This window comes from Cotesia glomerata, linkage group LG3 (genome assembly GCF_020080835.1).
Source record: "Cotesia glomerata isolate CgM1 linkage group LG3, MPM_Cglom_v2.3, whole genome shotgun sequence".
Taxonomy (NCBI): domain Eukaryota; kingdom Metazoa; phylum Arthropoda; class Insecta; order Hymenoptera; family Braconidae; genus Cotesia; species Cotesia glomerata.
The window spans coordinates 20,958,127-20,979,783 of NC_058160.1; the positions used below are offsets into that span (position 1 = coordinate 20,958,127).

The following is a 21,657-nucleotide window of genomic DNA, read 5'->3' on the forward strand; positions in this document are numbered from 1 at the left end:
ATTGGTCCCTTTTTGCGGTATTTTCATTAAAAGGCGCTGCGCGCAAGCTGTGATAGCTGACCAGTTTTCTTCTTGTTTGAGTGTGCAGGTCACCAAACTCACTCGGGAGAGCGTGGTGCCTATAATTTCTTCAGTGCTGCTTTTGTCGTCCTTTCACCGTACACGTTTAAATAACGTTTTTTCTGCGTCGTCGATTTGCTCCGAGCAGGATTTGCACGTCAACGTGCGGTGCAGTTCCATTTTGAAGAGATAGGCTTTAAACTATCCGTATCCCGTCAATAGCTGGGTGAGGAAGAAATCGGTGTCCCCGTGCTTCCAAGAAAGTCAGACGTTGATGTTGGGGATCAGGCACGCTGTCCATCAACCCGTCTCCCCTGATTTCCATCGGTCCTGCCACTCTTGCTGCGTTTCCGCCTTTATCCTCGCTCTTGCCTCCTTCATGTTTACGCCACTGGTTTTAGCGTCATAGAGTTTTGCTCTCTCGAACGCTAGTAGGTCGATGGGTGCAGCTCCCACAATAACAAATACAGCCGCTTCGGAAACCATGTGGTAGGAGCAGGCAACCCTGAGAGCAGCTCGCCGCTGCACTGCTGTCATTTTCCGCCAGTAGGTCTTCTGCTTGAGTATGTCTGCCCATATCTCTGCTCTATAAAGCAGTACTAAATGGACTGCTTCCAGAAGAACTCTTCTTTTTTTGGTTCGTGGTCCCATCATGTTGGTCATGATCCTTGATAGGCTAGATACCGTCTTGCTGGCTTTCCTACATGCACTATCGAGGTGTTCGCGGAAGGATAGTTTCTCGTCTATCATTACCCCTAAATAGCGCAGGGCCCTAGTTGATGTCAGTGTTTTTCCTCTCATGTAAACAGAAAATGGTTTTGGGAACCATTTTTGACGTGTCAGGACGACCATCTCGGTTTTATGCTTGGTAAATTTTAGGTGATATTAATCAAGCCAAGTTTTGACGGGGTCAATGGTTTTCCGAATCAGTAATTCGGCTTCTTCGACGCTATCTATGATTATCGTGGCCGCAACGCGGTCCGCAAACCTGGTTAACTTTATTTGTTTTGGCATCGGGACTTTCAGGAGTTCGTAATGGTCTGCAATGCATAGGTCGGGCCCCATCATTGAGCCTTGCGGCACCTTGCGAGCTTTAAGGTTACCAGACCATACGTCTGTTACTGTATTTTTTTGGATCGCACCGACTGCCGACCTTTCCGGAAGCCATGTTGGTTAGTGGCAAAGCTGTATGAGCTTTTTGAGCAGTTTTCCAGCAATGCTTAACATGCAGAGTAGTATAAACGACGAAGGTATTATAGAGGTTTCCTTACCTTTGTCCAAAAGAACCAATCTCTGCCGCTTCCAGACCGCGAGAAACGTGCCAGTTGTCAGGCATACATTGTAGACTTTCAGGAGTATATCTAGAAATTCCAGCACGAAGAGAATTTTATGGTAAATACTATCATCAAAGTATTGTAAAAAGGTCTAAGATTCTTCAATAGTAATGAATACTACCTTTTATTATTATAAATCCGATATAAATTATTAAAGTTACCTCCAATATATTAATTTTTATCATCTGTTATATTATTATAAGTTTGTATTTTCAACTATCTAAGATAATTTGATTAAATATCTCGATAATAATTTTTAAAATCAAATTAATAATTATTTCGATTTTTACTTGTATACCGTTCTTGGTTTTTACAAGGCTGGGTAGATGGTAGCTGTCGCATTCCGCGAGTGCGCCACCGACCTGTGTTTTTATACTGTCCTTGTTTATTCAACGCTTTTTTGGACCCCAGCACATCCTCTTTTCACTCCTGTATTTTCACTACATAATCAACCTTATTTTTCGCACATTTGTATACTCAACTCTTTATTATTATCATGCGGCTGTGGACCGACTTGTGCTTTCTGTACTGTATTTACCCTATTCCTCACCCCTTTTCTATCAGTTGTTGGAATAGTGGCGATGGGGAAACCACAGAGAAAACCCATGCCAGTACAGTTTGGCTACCAGAGCGACCCCCGACGGTTGGTGTTGGAACTATTCGAACAACCGTCGGGGCTCGAACCCTCGCCTCACAGCATGATGTGCGAGCGAACTAACGGGATAATGACTTAACCCGCTCGGCCATCATGCCGCTAATCAAATTAATAATTACATCGGTACACAAAAAAAGTGGAAAAAAAAAGTGAAATTGAATGATATTACATTTTCTGAAAAAGCTTTTGAGGGAAATACTGGAAAAATATTTTTCTTGCTCTTCTAGCCGAAAGTACGCTCTTTCGGGACGCATTTTACTCCAGAAAGAGCAACTTTTGTGGCTTGCTCTGGCGCATGCGCGCTACGCATATTTTCTGGCCGGGCAGCACAGAACCTCGCTTTTTTTATATTTTCGTGTCGCGACCGGCCTATACAGCGAGTTTCAACTGTATAACAGTCCCAACATCATCTGTATGGAACATGTCAGCGCATAAACTAATCAAAGAATGTCAAAGAAATAAAAAATAATTCATAATTAGATTATTGTTAATGAACTATTTAATAACACTACACAAATGATTTATATTTTATTTTATTTTTTATCAGTTCAATGAACCCTACAGCAAAGCCATTAATCGGGTTCCATGTTACGTACAATTTAATACAAAGTGTTTAATTTAAAATTATTATTATGATAAGTCACTATATAATTAAATATCAAAAGTAAATATTTTGCTCCAGTTTATACAATGTTTGACATACAAAGTTTAGAAAAACATTCAGAACTACTTATTTTATAAACATCCAAACTGTTATCTATCTTGTAAAAAGTATTGAAGGCACTTATTAATCGGTATATGGGGGCAGATGTAGCAAAGTTGGTGCCAGCGAGTGGAAGCTGGAAGGGAGTACTATCCCTCCAAGTCGGGGCTCTAAAAGTAATAGTGATAGAGTCTGCCAGACGTTCACAATCCACCTTCCCCTGAATCAGCCGCGTCAAGAAAATGGCGCATGCACAGAGTCTACGATCTTTTAATGTAATCATATGGAATCTACTACAAAGCTCTTTCCTATCCATGCCTGGTTTAGGATAAACACGATCCATTTTCCAGGACATGAACTTGAGAAATTTATGTTGGACTTTATCAATTTTGTTACTGGATATCTCATAGATTGGAGACCATACAACTGCGGCATATTCAAGACGCGACCTAACCAAGGAAAAATAAATAGATTTAATAGCTTTAACAGTTACTAGGTTGCGACTTGATCTGGTTACAAAGCCTAACATTTTCCATGACGCTGTAACAACCTTGCTAATGTACGGCTGAAAATTCATTTATTATCAAATACAACACCCAGGTCACATTGGGTAGACACCCTAGTGACCCGAGTGTTGTCAATTTACGTCTAAGTGTTTCTTTTAATCTTAGATCAGCCTTAATACTATGACTATACCAAGGTGAAAATTGCCTTTTACTTGCACTAATTTTCTTTTTGACTAGTACAGATGACTTAAAGATAGAGTTTAATACATTGTATAAAGAATTACAGTTTGTGTTTGGGTTGCTCGGTTGGAGGACAGAATCCCAATCAACAGCGAGTAGCTCTACTACTAACTTATCACTATCAATGGATTTGAAGTTTAACTCATGATGAACAGGAGAAGAGCAAGCAGTTTTCACTGCTTTATGATATTTAATAGTAACATTGAGAACCGGGTGGTAAGGATCCACACCAACCAGTGACCAGGACGATCCCCCCACTGAGCAAGCCAAGTTAGAAAAAACTAAATCAAGACATTTATTCTGATTATAAATATAATTAAACTGATTGAGCTCAAAGTGCTCTTGCCATAAACGTAATATATTGGATTTCGAGTCAAAAACAGATATCACATATCGATTCACAGAACAAGGGGAATTAAAATCACCAATCACTATAAGCTGACGATGAACTTGTAAAAAGACCTCCTGGTCATTGAAGAACTCCTCAAAAGAATGAATACTGATGTCCGGAGCGATGTAGATGACAAACAACAAGATTGAGGAATTAGACGTCGTGATCTTGATGCAGACAGCGTCCACATCTTCATATTTATTAGTGAAGTTATCAGTATTCATGTAGAAGGTTGTGAGATTAGTATCAACCGCAACAAGAACTCCTCCTCCTCTGCCCTTAGACGATGAGCGTCTATCCCCACGGAATACATTAAAGTGGCTGAGGTCCATAAATTCCGAGGATAGCTTATCTGGAAAGAGCCAGGACTCAGTTAAAGCAATAACTTCAGCGTTGAGTAGTGAGATGTTGTCGATGATGGTCTCAAACTTAGTGTTAATTCCCCTTACATTTTGATAGTAGATATTCAGATTCGCTTGCGTGTCTCCACTATCTTGGAGATGCCGTTTCTTGTGACAATTCTTAAATTTTCTTCCCCCAGAGATTTGCGACTGGTTAACTCCTTCTTCAGGGCAGCAAATTTCTGTCGTTGTAGAGGGGTCCAGTCTCTTTGAATTTGAAGATTCACAAGTTCGGGCGGAAGAGTCTTGTCTCTCCTGCAGACCCGGAACATCTCTAGCAGTTTATCAACAGCAGATTCAGATGACATAATAATCTTTAGAGGTCGAGGATTAGTTAGAGATTCAGAGTATCTCCCAATTCTCATACATTTCTGTATATTGGTATCCTCTAAATTCAAAGAACTGCCCGAGTTGAAAAATAAAACGTAGATTGAACGTATTAGACGTTGAAATCGTCGGTTGAACGTATTAGACGTTTAAATCGTCGGTTGAACGTATTGAACGTTAAAATCGTCGTTTGAACGTATTGAACGTTAAAATCGTTGGTTGAACGTATTGAACGTTAAAATCGTCGGTTGAACGTGTTACATGTTATAATCGTTAAAAACATTAGTTAAATCTTTATAACTCCACTATATATTATAGTAATATTCATTATATAGCAGTGCTTTATCATTTCCAAAGTTTATTCTTTCGATTTTCAAAACATTTAAAAAATTTGAAGTCATTGATTAGAGGACAATATAATCATGGGCTAGAGCTTGGTAAATAGAAAACTTAGCGCAATATTTATTTATTTTAGAAATTCTTCCTATGCAAAAATAAGAAAATTCTTATTCACTTTTTCTATGTATTGCTTTAAATACGAAGATATCACGGATAAAAAAATTTGCAAACCAAAATATAGTTGCTATTAGTCTATCATTTTACAAGATTAAATAACCAATATAAATAGTATATTACACACCGAGGGAAGTAAAGTAAGAAATGTCTCAGATCACATGTAATTGTTGGCCGAGGCGAAGCCGAGGTCAAGAAACATGTGATCTGAGGCTTTCTTATTTACTTCCCGAGGAGTGTATGCTATTTTGCTCGACGAAGGCAGAAAGTGGCAATTTCGTTTAGCGCAGCGGGCCGAAATTTGACGCTTTCTGCCCGTCGAGCAAAAAAAAAAATTTATTCTATATTAAAAAAAAAACATTTCGAATGTTCATTTATTATGGACAACTTTTTGTGAAAATTTAAATGAAAAATTTAACGAATAAGTCAGAAAATCTCTAAGAATTAAACATGTAAAGTGTCTTTGAAATTAAGAAACTGGTTAATAGAAAATCTCTTCTGTAGTTATTTTGTAGAAATTTATTTACAACTGAAAAAAAGGTATACACTCATGAATTAAAACTAATCATTCTTTAAATAATAAAAAATTTTAACAAAAACATGAAATTATTCATTGTAATACCACCGTAAGTTTCTTACAAAAATACTGAAATAAAATTACATCCATGAATCATTGCTGAATAAAGACAAGAAGAAAATTAAAGTATCTCGATAATTATTTTCCAAGATTTTTTCGAAAAAAAAATAAGTCACTATAAAAATTTTCCTCGTAACAAAATTATCTTTTTAGGTTTTACAGAAATGAGCTCGAATAAATAACAGTTTAATTTGATTCCAGCAAAAAAAAATTAGAAAAACGGTTCACCCTTGTTATTGTTTCATTTTTTATAAATACTTACCAAATGTCCGGCTCGTTGACATTCGATTATCCACAATCGATATTCAAATTCGAGTATACAATCGATTCTGTCGGTAAGTAACCCACAAACAATCGATCAGTTGAGCAATCGATTAATCTCATCAAAAGCTAAGAAGTTATATGCTACAAAAATCATAATACACTAAATAATTTTAGTCTTTAGAAGTAAACGTTTAATTTTTCTACTGCTCACTATTAATATTTGAAACTGATTTATAAGACCAGATTTATAAAATTAATGTTTGAAATGTATTTTTACATAAATATGTAAATCGCGAGGTACAAAAATTGATGAGAAGTGAATAAAATCTTTCGAAGTAATCACGTGGTAAAATGGAAGTCATACTAACATTTCTTGTTTTCCGAACCTCTGCGTATTTTGAAAAAAAAATTAGAGTCAATTTTTCAAATACCGTGTAATCAATAACTTTTAAATTCTGGTGGTGCAGAATTTATAACACCCCAAGCGTCACAAAATAAAATATTGACTTTTTGAGAGATTTTATTTAACAAGAAGTCAGAAATTTATAATTATCAACTTGAATTTAACAATACATTAACAAAAAAAAATTTGTGCCGCTTGGGTAATGCTTTTTTTAATATAGCAAGCTCAATTAAATTTTTTACAATTAAAAATTAATTTCTTTCCCAGTATTTATAAAATATTGCAATATAAATCTTCTTTTTATATGGTAGTAGGTCGTCCAAAAGTCTAAAAAAAAAAAAAAAAAAAAAAAAAAAACAATCAATTCAATCTAATGATCGGAACCAGCCTCAAAGGAGACTCGAGTCATGAACAACGGCTCAAAATCTGGTCATACCAGACTGAGAGCTGAGTCTCAGTCCAGCCTTTAAGTAAAACCTTACATCAGATATGACCCAAATTTTGGCAAATTGAAGTTAATCTAAAACTCAGTCAATGATCAAATTTGATGATTCCCACCTGAAATGACAGTTTAAATCTCACTTTCGATACGTTAAAAACATTAAATCTACGACTTGAACATTCAATACGTTCAACTGACGATTTTAACGTTCAATACGTTCAACCGACGATTTGAACGTTCAATACGTTCAACCGACGATTTGAACGTTCAATACGTTCAATCGACGATTTCAACGTTTAATACGTTCAATCTACGTTTTATTTTTCGACTCGGGTGATAGCAGTTTTAATGCGAGACAAATCATGAGACTCACCGTTAGCACTGTCAAAATCAAGTCCATAGATAATGATATTTTTCTTGCGCTTGGCACGATCCTCAATCTCCTCAATCATGATATCTTGAATAGAATTGTTGGCTGACTGAATATTGGGCGAAGAGCACAAGGTACTGTAATTAGCTTCAAGCGTTTTACACCTAGCAGCAGTCTCATCATGATCACTAGACAGCTTAGTAAGTTGAGCTTGACATGAATTAAGTTTGTCTGATATATCATCAATAGATTTATTAAAAGTGTCACGAATTGAATCCATGCGTTTGTTCAATAGCCCTTTAAGGGCTATATAAAAAATTTACAAAATAAAATATAAAAGTTATGTGAATTTTATTTGCTTTCTTTTATATGTTGACAGCTAGTCAAGCAATGTTTATAAAACAATAGATACATTTACTCTACAAGCTTCTAATAATGTAATTTTAATCTTTCTTAGCCGTCGATTACTAGTTAAAAACTAATTTTTAATTAACTCAAAAAAAAAAATTCTGTTATTAGAACGAGTTTAAATATTTGTGACAAGTTCTGTGCAGGTTATCACTCTTAATTAGAGCAGTTGTTAGTAAACTTTAAAATAACTTTTTTTTTTAATTTATTAATTTTTACTTTTTTTTTTTTATGTCCGCCCCGACCAGCAAAGCCTCGGCTTCGCTTCGACTTTACAAAAGTCGGGTGGTGCCCCCCTTGTGCCGGGCAAAACCCCTTCCACGGGGTTGCGTACTTTTGGCTGCAGAGTAAGAAAAGTAGTATACAACCCACGACCAGAATGTTGGATGTCCTGGCGTATGGGATATAATGGCCGAGACGTAGCCGAAATCCAACTTTCTGGCCTAGGGTTGTAATATACTATTTTGAAGCCCGTAGATCTTTTTTTAGACGAGAAAAAGTTTGGAAAATTTTTTTTCTTGCTCTCCTAGCCGAAAGTACGCTCTTCCGGGACGCTGTTCTGGCCGGGCAGTACAGAACCTTGCTTTCTTTCGTATTTTCGTGGCGCAACCAGCCTGTACAGCGAGTTTCAACTGTATATAACAGTCATAACATCGCCTGTTTGTAACGTGTTAGTGCATAAACTAACCAAAAAATGTCAAATAAATAAAAAAAATTTCTAACTAGATTATTGTTAATGAACTATTTAATAATAATACTGCACAAATAATTTATATAAAAAATTTAGAAAATAATATAAAAGTTTTGGAGATTTTATTTGCTTTCTTTTATATTTTGATAGCTAGTAAAGCAATGTTTATAAAACGATCCATGTACTCTACAAGCTTCTAATAATTTGATTTCAATCTTTCTTAGCCGTCTAATTAAAAATTAATTTTTAATCAACTTAAAAAAATGAATTCTGTTATTAAATCGAGTTTAAATATTTGTGACAAGTTCTGTGCATGTTATCTCTCTTAATCAGAGCATTTGTTAGTAAACTTTAAAATAACTTATTTTTTTTTTATGTATTAATTTTTACTTTTTTATTATGCCCGCCCTGACCAGCAAAACCTCGGCTTCGCCTCGGTTTTGCAAAACTCCTTCCCCGGGGTTGCGTACTTTCGGCTGGAGAGCAAGAAAAATAGTATACAACCCATACGCCAGGAAATCCAACTTTCTGGCCTAGGGTTGTAATATACTAATTTGGTAGTTTCCTTAGGATTTTTCTAGACCCAAACATGATAAAAATTTTCATGGTCATATCTGAAAACTAGACACTTGGAGCTATAATTTGCTTTTATTTTTTTTTTGCTGTACAATCATTTTCCTCAGAGTTACAGCTCGTTAAAAGTCACCCATAAATTTAGATTTTTTTTTCATATCCCTCAATTTTGTGACTAGTATAAAACATATTATGAGGAAATTTTTTTAAAATTGCGATATAAGACCGGCTACCATAGCTAGATTTCTAAATAAATCCGACTAAAAATATACTGCAATGTTTTTAACCATGTATTGTTATAATCGAATTTTCAGTGTATACCTACTTATGTAACTCGCATATTTATAAATAATATAAATAACTTTTTTTATTTGGAATTTTATTAAATTAAATGTAAATATTTGGATCTCAAAAATATTATTTTTTATTGCGTCACAAAAGAAGTAATTGATGAGGAAAAAAAATAATCTTATTATCATCCCTCAATGAAAATAAAGAAAATAATACTTATTAACAAGTGTATTAACAGAAGTATTAAATTTACGTGAAAAAAATTATACTTATCAATAAATGTATTAACGGCTTAAAAAGTTTATCGATTTAGTTAAAATGGGTCCAGAGTTTTTCTTGATTGGTAAAATATTTGTGTTGATAACTGGCGCAAGTAAAGGAATTGGCCGTGAATTTGCTATTACATTTTCTCGAATAGCAGAACGCGATTCACACTTTTTATTGATAGCGCGTAATGAAACTGGATTGCGAGAAACAAAGAGTAAAATGAGCAGCAATGTCAGTGTTGATTACGTCAGTAGGGATTTTATCTTTATTTATCTTTAGCGCAAGCTGATCACTTGGAAGGTAATATTACGACTTGTTAATATTATATTAATGGTGTTTATGTCCAATTTCGTTAACAACTTACTCATACTTTTTAAATTATTTTCCAGAAATAACTACAAAACGTATTAGTCCGGATGAATATGATCATGCAATTATTATTCATAACGTTGGAACATCTGGTGATTTAAGTCAGTTGACCAATGAAATGAATAATTTCCGTGTTTGGGAAAAAATCTATGATTTAAACGTATTTTCGCCAGCTATTTTAAACTCGGTATTCATGAAAATATTCAATGACAATGTCAGAGCTAAGAAGTTGGTTATTAATATGAGTTCTCTTGCTGCTAAAATACCTTTATCATCGATGGGATATTATTGCTCTGCAAAAGCTGCCCGTGAAATGTATTTTAAGGTAATTATTAAGTTTATTTTTCTAAATTATCTTCAATCAATTTTCTAATCGTAACATTGAAAAATGTATTTGCTTAAAAATGTAATTTGGTTTTCAGGTATTTGCTAAAGAGTTTCCAGAAGTCAACGTTTTGAATTATTCACCGTTTCTTACCGAGACTGATTTCTTAAGAGCGCCGGGGAGCATTAATAGAACTACAGAACTTCCTGAATTAATAAACTTAGCGTGACTAGTAGGATTAACATTAACGCCTCGTCAAGCAGCTCATCTTTTTGAAATTATACGAGGTCAAATGTACAAATCAGGCGACTTTGTCGATTACTATGATTCACTAACATCGATACTACTTACGGCAAATCAACAATTGGATATTTTAGAAAAATTTAGATTTTTAAACACTGAAGATACAATTTCCCTTGTTCAATCAATTATTGGAGAAAAATCGAAGTAAAATTTACAACAGTAGATCGTAAAAATTACTAAATGAGAAGTATATTCCACCGTTACTATTTTATTTAGTAAAAATTACAATAGTAAAATAGTAAAAACTCCTTCAATTTTCTTTCCGTGTATAATATACTAGTCAAAAATGAGTGTGTATGCGTGTATACGTTAAGCATGAAATAATGTTGAGCATTATTTTAGGTGGTGCTATCAGTATGCACACTGATAGAAGGATTTGTTTATAGTTAAAAAGATTTGTTAATATTTAACAAATCATTTATTTGAAGCCATTTGTTAGTCCTTAACAAATATTTCTTAGTATTTAAAAAGATTTATTAATATTTAATAAATGAATATCAGATTTATTAAATACAAACAAATCATTTTAAATACTAAGAAATATTTATTTAATATTAAAAAATGGTCTCTAATAAATGATTTGTTAGCTATTAACAAATATTATTTAATACAAATAAATCCTTCTATCAGTGCATCAACACGCAACACACTGTTTATGAAGTAGTATTAGTGCTGTTGCTCAGCTCACGTGCACCGGGAAAATTGTAACGGAGTGATCGTTACCCGTTGAAGGCCCCTTTTTCGTATCGTTAGTTATCGATGGATCACAGAGCGCTGTGATCTAAACCTCTCAATACCATAGTTTCAAAATAGTAAGTGAGTCCCCAAGGTCAAGACACCGGTGCGGTGAGAGTAGAAGAGAGGAGTAAAGTCCAGAAGAAGAGAAAAAACAACCCGACAAGAAAACATTGTGACTGTGTAGCTCATCAAGGTGACCACGAGAAGATAGCAAAGACTCAAGTAAATATCAGTAATCCGCTCGTCCTAGTGGAACGAAGTGATAAACCTTAATTAATTATTTATTTCTCGTGCTAGGCCCAATGCAAGTTTGATTGTTAATTGATAAATTCTCATGCTTACTTATGGTTATAGGTTTTACCAATATTATAAAGAGCGTGAGTCGAGTGGTTGTACGAGAGAAGTTACGCGAGACGGTGGACCAAGGTTTTTCCGCGCACGAGATTTCTCCGAGTAACCGAGACAAGGAAAACAGACCTCCGAGGGACCGTCGAACAACGAGAATAAAGGTATAAAAGTCTGGTCTTATTAATTCCTCAGGAATTCGGAATCAGCTGGGCCTAATCAGCTGAAGCTCACCACCATTTCGTGCTCAGTCACAATCATTATAGGTTAGGGCCAAAAGACTAAATTGTTAACTAATAATACCAGGAATATTAGTAATTATCTAAAAATATCAACAAAAGACTGTATAATTAAACGATAGGGTAGGGCGGGGCTAGTTGATCGTAGGGGCAAGTTGTGCAATCGAAATATCTCGAAAACTAAGCAACTTACAACAAAAGTGTAAATGGTGAAAAGAAAGGGTTACGACAGGAGAACACATCGCGCGAAAGTCAACTGCCGTCCGATGTTTAGACTAACTGACAAAACGTTTTCTTTTTTTTTTGTGTCAAAAAAAAAAACAGGTCTTTAGAATTTTCCTCCTACACTCGCTTAAAAATGCTATTTCGTGATCACTAAAGTGTTCGAAGATGACTGAATATTTGCCCTTTCGATTATATATGATTGCTTACTTTTAATTCTTATTATTTTTTTATAACCTAACTTTTATTTTTTGCCTTAATTAGGGCTAGTTGAGCAAGGCGCTGACTGCGTGTTAAACCAGCCCTACTAGATTTTAAATATTGAAAAATGAAATTTTTCTTCACTAAATTAATAATTATTAATTGATTTGTACATGTGATGATTTAATATAATGTGTAAAAATTAAAATAACTTTTTTGGAAACTCTTTAGCAAAAACCTAAGAAACAAATTATATTTCAAGATTACCTTATTTTTCAACGTAACAGTTAGTTAGCTAATGAAATAATTTAAATAATAATCTCAATAATTACTTTGAAATACATTTTGCGTGCAGCTTTTGCAGAGCAATAATAACCAAGAGATTGTAATGGCATTTTACTGAGAACAGAAGTCATATTAATGACCAACTTCTTAGCTCTGACATTGTCATTGAATATTTTCATGAATACTGAATTCAAAACAGCTGGTAAAAACACTTTCAAATCATACATTTCTTCCCAAACACGAAAATTATTCATTTCATTGGTCAACTGACTTAAATTACCAGATGCTCCAACATTATGGATAATGATGGCATGATCATATTCATTCGGACTGATACGATTTCTGATAATATCTGGAGAAGAATGAAAAAAATGTCAGAAAGTAATATATTATAATAATAAAAATAATAGTGATGTTTTTTAACTTCCCGAAGTGGCTGGCTCCTGATCGACTACTGCAACTTACACCTCGGCAGAGCAAGCTCACATCAGCCGTGGCCTGCATCGTCGGAAACTACGACACGAGGTTCCGGTCACTCCCAGTGGGTCACAGCAGGGAACGATCGTCTTGTTAGGTCAGTTAGTGTGACCAACCCATTAAAGGGGAGTTTTGTCCACGGGAACGTATTTTATTTGGCTCCTACCCTCTGTACCAGGTACAGCGAGCATTCTCCCATCCACTACGGGGAGACGCGCCTGGTAGCAGTTTCTCCTCTGCCTCAAGAGATGTGTGTGTGTGTGTGTGTGTGTGTGTGTGTGTGTGTGTGTGTGTGTGTGTGTGTGTGCGTGTGTGTGTGTGTGTGTTTTTTTTAAGGGGGGGGGAATCCTTTTTACGGGTTCTAGGCATAGCTGTTTGGCCTGGATATGTGGCGACTCGACGCAGTGTCATACTAAAACTCGACGCTAGCGCCCCTACCCACTAAACCCTAAGCCCCTTTTCCTCTTTCCTCTAATCCCTCATGGAAACCGCCGTCAGACATTACTTCGTGAGGGGAGGATCTAGCTACTGCTCTTTCTTCTAGTGGCTAAGGTGTTATTTTTTCCTCCTTCTAATTGGCGCTATTCGCTCTTCTTCTTTCTATGGACCGCAGGTCTGAGAGGACTCCCGTGACAAACGTGTTTGTGGCGTTCCAGGCAGCCTCTGATGACAGCATTGCTTCTACTATTGTCTCTGGTTGGATTTTCCTCTTCAGGATATTCTCCAGCTCATCTCGCTGTGGATAAAAACGTGGGCACTCAAAGAAGACGTGCTCTGCATCTTCATTGACTCCTGGATAGGACGGGCACTCTGGGGAATTATCATGCTTAAAGCGGTGGAGATACGCCCGGAAACAGCCGTGTCCTGATAACATCTACGTAAGATAATAGTTGACCTCACCGTGACTCCGGTTTAGCCAAACGTTGATCCTTGATATGAGACGATGCGTCCACCTACCCTTTACTGTGGCATCCCACTGTAGTTGCCATCGACTTATGCTCTTCTGCCGTTCTTCTGTTCTAAGCTCCTCAGTGCTTAGTGTGGTTGACTTCTTTCGTTGGTAAAGGATCCGTATTTCCTCAGCTAAGACTCTGAGAGGCAAAGTTCCGGAAATGACACACACTGCTTCCATAGATATTGTGCGGAAGGCACTTGCTACTCTTAAGGCACTCAATCGGTAGACTGGTCCAGCCTTTCTCCATGATTCTTGCTTCTCTAGTGCGTTCGCCCAGATAGATATTCCGTAAGTGAGCATTGATGTGACTACAGATGATAGCAGTAGTCTTCTGCTCTACTTTGGGCCTCCGACGTTTGGCATCAGTCGTGCTAAGCTAGCTACCACTGCTGATGCTTTTGCACTCACGTGTTCGACTTGCTGCTTAAAGTTGAGTCAGACATCAAGCATCACTCCCAGATATCGGATATATGGTTGTGATGTGATTTCTTGTTCTCCGACTTTCAGCTTTATGGTCTCTATCACTTTTCTGCTGGTAATAAGCACAGCCTGAGTCTTCTGTTTAGCCAGTTGTAGATTCATTGAGTCCATCCACCCGTTAACTTTCTCAAAGGTGATACCGAACATGTGGTTTATCTCATCTAGGTGTTTAGCAACGATTACGACAGCTACATCATCTGCATATGCAACAAGCTTGACACTTCTTGGAAGAGTCAATCTCAGCAGGCCATCATACATGACATTCCACAGAAGTGGACCCAGAACGGAACCCTGGGGTACACCTCCGGTAAAATCATACTCTTTTGGACCATTCTTCGTGTCGTATCTCAGGATTCTGTCCGTGAAGTAGCTAGCCACTATCCTACGTAGGTATCCTGGTACGTTTTTCTCTTCCAGGGCTTGCATAATGCAGTCTCAGTTGGCGGAGTTGAAGGCATTTTTGATGTCCAAAGTGGCCACCAGGCAGTGCTTCTTCGCTCCACCCTTCCATCTGATTCCTTCGATTGCCTCTTTGGCCGTTGCAACAACCAGATTGATTGCGTTCAAGGTTGACCGTCCTTTCCGAAAACCATACTGGTTATCTGCCAGGAGTGGATCGACAACTGTTTCTATTCTTTGGTGGATTATACGCTCAAATATCTTACCTGCCGTGTCTAACATACAAAGTGGTCGATAAGATGACGGTTCTTCTGGTGGCTTTTTCCCTTTTGGAAGTAGTACTAGTCGTTGCTGCTTCCACTTCCGAGGGAAAATCCCTTTCTTGAGGCATGTGTCGTAGACGTCCAGGAATAATGATGGCACTGCTTTTATAGTTGTTTTTAAAACAATATTGGGGACCCCGTCCAATCCCGGCGCTTTATTGTTCCCTACACGATTACAAGCCTCCATCAGTTCTTCCTCCGTGACAGATGGAATGTCATCCATTTCTTTCTGCGCTAATAGGTAGTTAAACTCGCTTTGTTCGGGGAACAACGCGTTTACGATCTTCTGTAGGAGTTGAGGAAGCGTGGTCGATGGCATTAGCTGGTTTTTAAGATGGGTCATGACCACCTTATACGGCCTACCCCACAGATCTCTGTCCACCTCGTTGATGAGCTCCTTCCAGCATTTTCTTTTGCTATCTTTGATGGCTTTGTTCAGGAATCGACGGGCTTTTTTGTACTCTGCGACCAGCTCCGCAGAGTTAGGTCGTCGGTAGCCACGCTGAGATATTTTCTCTTCTGATGACACTCTTTACGAAGGGCGCTGATGTGGTCGTTCCACCAGTGAACGGAAGGTCTTGTGTTCATGCCACGTCTACGAGACATACTGGCATCACAAGCCTGGGTCACTCTTTTCATCAGGTCCTTGGTCTTCTCTTCTGCGCAGCCCGCGATAATCTGGTCACTATTGAGAGCTAATAACAATGCACTTGGGTCAAGAGTTTTTACCTTCCAACCAATGGTGTTAAGTTGCTTTTTAGGTCTTCTCGGGCTCTGGACGTTTGATATTTCCCAGAGAATCGCGTTGTGGTCGCTGGCTGTGTAGATATCCATCACCTTCCAGTTGATATTACCTCTGGTGAGGCTGGTACTGACGAAAGTGAGATCTACAATAGAACTTGCGTCTCCTTTGGTGTAGGTTGGTGTATCACCACCGTTGAGCAGTACTACATCTAATGTAAAAAAGGCTTCTAGTAGTTCCTTTCCTCGCGCGTTTGTATGCTTGCTGCCCCAGTCTACTGCCCAGGCGTTGAAGTCCTCGGCTATTGCCACTGGGTGGTAATGATTCGCGTCCTCGGTAAGTCGATCCAGAAATGCGGTGAATTTGACAGTAGAGAGGCTAGGTGGTGCGTAACAGCTATAGAAGCGGATGCCTTCTACTGATACTGCTACAAAGCCGGCATTGCTGTTGTCGACTGTATTTTGGAAAGGGAGCTTGCCACATGACCAGATGACAGCTTTGGATGTGCTGTCAGATTCCCAGGGTTGGGTACTTAGGTGTTTATATGGCTCTGCTATCAGTACCAAGTCAAGCTCTAGTTCTCGCACGGATTGCATGAGCAGGTCATGCGCTGCCTCACAATGGTTGAGATTGAGCTGCAGTATCCTCATGTTTGTTTGTTCGTCAACTTCTGGAGTGCCTCCTGAAATAATGGGCACTTATAAGTACCGGCATGGTAGGCAAAATTCTCTGCACTTTCAATCTCAGCACATAATGCACATTTGGCGGGATTTTTACAATCAGCAATCTTGTGCCCTTCTTATCCGCACCTGATGCAAAGCTTCGACCAGTCCACCTTGCTTCTGCACTGGGATCCATGATGTCCGAAATGCCAGCATTTAAAGCATTGAATAGGTCTCTTCGTTGCCCTTATTCGGCAATTAACCCATCCAATCCGGATTTTGCTACTTCCATCCAGTAGTTTCTGTGCTGTTGCTGCTGGTAGAATTACTGTAGCAATTTGAGTACCTCTAATAGGCCTTACGGATCTTGATTGCCTCTAGTGGTATCTCACAGCCATCTCCAGCTTCCTTTTGTAGGGCACCCTGGATGTAGTCCTTCGTTGTGTCATCATCGACGTCTCGGATCTCAATTACCTCCTGTGGTCCTTTGCAGGTTACTCTTACGTCTTCTTTCAGTATGTCTGCAATGGTCTTTCTCAATGTTTGGCCTTTGTCCGTGTTCTTCCTCGAAAGAGTTATCAGCATATCTCCAGCATTGGTCTTATGGATCTTCTCTACCGTACTGCGGACCTGATCATCAGGGACGTCCTGTTTTATTCGGCGCAGGATCTCGGCGTACTTTGCTTTCTCTGTCAGCCGGATGATGAGGGCATCCGGTCTGATCCATTTCCGCGGTTTCTTTCGCTTGGGTTCAGATCAGGGCTCCTTTGTCATCTGTTTTGAGAGCACCTCTTTCTTCTGTCGCTTTAGCTCTTTCTTGGACTGAACTTTTTGCCAAACCGACGCTTTTTCCTGTTCGTCGCTTCGTACTGCCACTCCTTGCGGAGGGCTTTTCTTCAACTCCTTTTTCTTCACGACTTGGCTGATTGCTGGGTCAGTAGAAGGTCGATCTTTTCTCTTACCTGACTTGCTGCTGGCTTTACTTTTGTCTTCCGCGACTGATTCACCGTCACCTTCGGCTCCGGTGTTCATTGCTTCATCAGTCACGACGACAGCCTGACAGGCTTTCTCCGGTGTAGCATGGGAAATGCGCTGCAATGATGAGCGCCACTCCTCGTCCAACTTCTCAAACTTTTGAAGGGCGTTAGCTACACCAGTCGTCTTGGCCTTAATCTCTTTGTGAATGTTGACCTTTGGTTGGAAGAAATCATTCAACTCACTGATCAGCTTTTCAAGGCGTTTGAGCGCTTGCGAACGCTTCATTTCAGCGCTTGCGTCAATCGCTGCTTGTTGGGCATGTAGCCCGTTTCCACTCTTGTTTGTTTCCTGTAAATTACTCATACTTTTTTGATTTACCAGCGCATCGTTCGGAGTGGAGCGGGTTGTCATAACTAGGAACGAGTGTACCCTCGGAGATAGTACTCCTACCCTAGTTCCCTGAGGCCGAGTCGACACTTAGCCAGTCCCGGAATACACGTACGGACTAGACTCGCTTGGAGCAGTGAAGATTCCAATCTCTAGCACTCACTGCGTACTCCCTGATCAAAGCCCGAGGTGGCTGGCTCCTGATCTACTGCTGTAACTTACACCTCGGCAGAGCAAGCTCACATCAGCCGTGGCCTGCGTCGTCGGAAACTACGACACAGGTTCCGGACACTCCCAGTGGGTTACAACAGAGAACGATCTTCTTCTTGCTAGGTCAGTTAGTGTGACCAACCCATTAAGGGGAGTTTTGTCCACGGGAGCGTATTTTATTTAGCTCCTACCCTCTGTACCTTATCAACTAAGAGACTGTGTCATCCAAGGACAGCGAGCGTTCTCCCATCCACTCGGGGAGACGCGCCCGGTAGCAGTATCTCTTCTGCCCCGAGTGTGTGTGTGTGTGTGAAAGTATGTGAACCGCTTATAACTTTTGAACGGCTCGGATTTTATCGCGGTTGATGCCATTTGAAAGGGCTTGGCCAAACTTAGATTTTGAGTATAATTTGGACCAATTCGGATCAGTAGACTTTGAGAAATCTTAAAAAAACTAAGAAAAAAAATTTTTTCAAATGTGGTTTTTTTTGGATAACTTTTAAACGGCTGTACCGATCGATTTCAAAAACTAATCAGCTCTAGACAATAAAAAACCACGTCGATCGCCACCAAGCTGGTCGAAATCGGTTAATTCGTTCGAGAGATATCGTGAACGAAAGAAAACCAAAAAAAGTGTTTTTTCGAAATTACTCCGAAATTTTTAGTTCGATCAATTAAACCCTGTAAATATTCTATGAGGCTGATAAAACTGCGTCGAATGCCGCCAACCGCGTGAAAATCGGTTGATCCATTCAAAAGTTATTGCGGTTTGAAAATTCGAAAAGTAGTGTTCTATGAAACTTCCATCAAAGAGCTCAAATGCTTAGAAATACTATCTCTTTAAGCTCAGTGAGCTCAAAATATCACATAAATTATATTTTGAGCTCAAAAATCTCAAAAACGTCATAAGTACAATTTTAAGCGCCCAGGTATGGAATTAGCGGGAAGTTGCAAGGATGGCCTTTAGGGTGAACCATTTACTAATTTTTATTAATTAAAATAAAGCCGTCGCGTAGATTCAAACGAGAAGTAGATCCGAGGGATTCCTTGTAATCCTTCTCTTGCTTTTTGTTATTGTTATATCTGTGCCAATAATTTCAACAACCGAGCCTCTTTCCTCTCACAGTAATAATTAGTTAATTCAGTTGTATTCTGTGACCGGATACATTTTGGATTACCCATTCCCTGAGTGTGAGCTGGCCTAAGTAACTCGGTTCCAGGAGGCCGAGTGAATTCAACATCGATAAATTCTCTTGGTGGCGTCCAGACCATCTCTGGCGCGAAATAGTATACCTTGGTTAGGGGGTCACGAAACCTGCCAAGGTAATACTGTTTTAAATTTTTCCAACAGTTTCGATTGAAATACTTTATTATTTTAGGAGTTTATTTTAAAACTTGTCAAATCTACTTTCATTCATATAGGATCATAGTAATCTATGTACACACCCGACTTATACTTTTGTCCCCATATAATAGCAGTAAGACGATGACCTACTTGAAGAGGCGTTAATACTTTACCTTCTTGACGTCCTTTCTTAAGCAATCAAGGAAGTTCCGTTGTTCTTGTTATGTTTTCCGATATTCTAAATAAATCAGTCTCAACCATGTAAGGGGAATAATTTAAAACGTTAACGTCTGGAAACTCTTTAGCAAAAACCTGAAAACCAAATTGCGTGTAAAATTGCCTCATATTTCTATGGAATAATGAATAAGCTCATAGAAATATTCAAAAAATTAGCTTAATACCCTAAAGTACATTTCACGTGCAGCTTTTGCCGAACAGTAATAACCACTTGATTTAAAAGATGTTTTAGTGGAGAATGAACTCATATTAATGACCAACTTCTTAGCTCTGACATTGTCATTGAATATTTTCATGAATACTGAATTCAAAACAGCTGGTGAAAACACGTTCAAATCATACATTTTTCCCAAATACGAAAATTATTCTTTTCATTGGTCAACTGACTTAAATCACCAGAAATTCCAACATTATAAATAATAATGGCATGATCATATTTATTCGGATTAATGAGTTTTCTAATCATATCTAAAAAATAATTTTAAAAATATCAGCAGGTAATTAATAAAATTGCCCGGGTCGAAAAATTGAAACTGATTTTCAACTAAATGATCTGCATTTGAACTTATTGATCTGTATTTGAACTTTAAAAAACATTTTTATCGGTATTTGATCTACTATTAAAATTATTTTTGATCTGTTTTAAGTCTAAATAACCTTTTAGTAAAATAATTGAGCAGTTATGAATATTTTATGCTGTTTCTAATCTAATAAGACTAAAAAGTTTTAAAAGTTTGATCGGTTTTTAGTCTAATTAATTTGTAGATGGACTTTATGTATTGTTTTCAAATTCAATATGGAATCTTATACTGTTTTTGATCTACAATTTTCACTCTAAATGTTCGAAGGCCAAAAGTCGACTAAGATGACGACTTATAATTTTTGTGACTCAAAAGTATCTCATTAAAAACTATAAGTCACATTTATTTGAAAAAATAAATTAATTTAAAATACATTCATGCGCTCTCTTGTTTTATGAACTGAACGTCGATTATAACCTTACATCTGTCATATTTATTTGTCATAGCTTAACATTTCATGGATTATAAAAGTTTTGTAACTGCGAATATTAGTTGCAGTGATAACTAATAAATTTGTATTAACATACGTGTATATAATAGTTCTCATCGTTTGATTATGGACCTGAATCTATAGTTTTCTAATTATCGATATTAAACACAATATGAATACATCGAGAAGATTAAAATGTTGACAAGATGACAAGATTAATATTAAATTTTATACTTTCACGAATCATTTAATGAGCGGTATTCACTATTTGGTAGTGCGAAAAATACCGTTTAGTATACATTGCACTACGAAATAGTGAATGGTCACTATTTCAGTTTCAGAGAATGAAAAGCCGTGCCCTGTAGAGGATCTTCGAGGACATGAATAAAATAATAATAAATAAATATATTATTATTATTTTTATTATTATTATTAATATTATAATTATCAAATTCGTAAAAGGTCGGTTTTTGATCTACAGGCAATGAAAAACCGACTAAAAATTATGGAACGTTTTGGTCTGTTTTTGACTTTGATGCGATCAAAACCAGCTAAATGGTTGTGACAATAAAAGTCTGATTTTGGTCTTGAAACAATAGAAAACAATTTTATTATAACATTAAAAATGATCTGAAATTGGTCTAAGTTGGGAATAGTACGTGCAAAAACAGATTAAATTTTTATATAAAATAGATACACATAATAAAATAAAATTGAATGAAAAATATTAAAAATTTTTATTAATCATAAAACAGACTAAATTTTTTGACCCGGGTGGACATAAATACTATTCATATAATGTTCACATGTAGTGATATTACCTTCCAACTGATCAGCTTGCGCTAAAGATAAGTCCATACTTACAGAATCGATATTGACACGATTACTCATAAGACTACTCATAGCTGTTTCCCGCAATCCATTTTCATTGCTAGCTGAATAATTACT

At 37.5% G+C, this 21,657-nt stretch overlaps 2 protein-coding genes and 1 pseudogene across 2 annotated transcripts; 1 reads left to right on the forward strand and 2 right to left on the reverse strand.

Moving 5' to 3' along the window:
• Positions 1 to 360: 360 nt before the first annotated feature.
• LOC123261443 lies at positions 361 to 810 on the reverse strand. Its single transcript, XM_044723036.1, has one exon. The coding sequence runs from the start codon at positions 808 to 810 to the stop codon at positions 361 to 363; it is 450 nt and encodes a 149-aa protein (XP_044578971.1).
• An 8,651-nt stretch (positions 811 to 9,461) lies between these two features.
• LOC123261559 lies at positions 9,462 to 10,613 on the forward strand (annotated as a pseudogene).
• A 1,807-nt stretch (positions 10,614 to 12,420) lies between these two features.
• On the reverse strand, positions 12,421 to 21,624 carry LOC123261444 (sepiapterin reductase-like). Its single transcript, XM_044723037.1, has 3 exons — positions 21,531 to 21,624; positions 12,551 to 12,855; positions 12,421 to 12,456 (listed from the first exon to the last, which is right to left on the reverse strand). Exons 1-3 carry the CDS (start codon positions 21,610 to 21,612, stop codon positions 12,421 to 12,423), a joined length of 423 nt encoding a protein of 140 aa, XP_044578972.1. The 5' UTR covers positions 21,613 to 21,624.
• Positions 21,625 to 21,657: the final 33 nt, after the last annotated feature.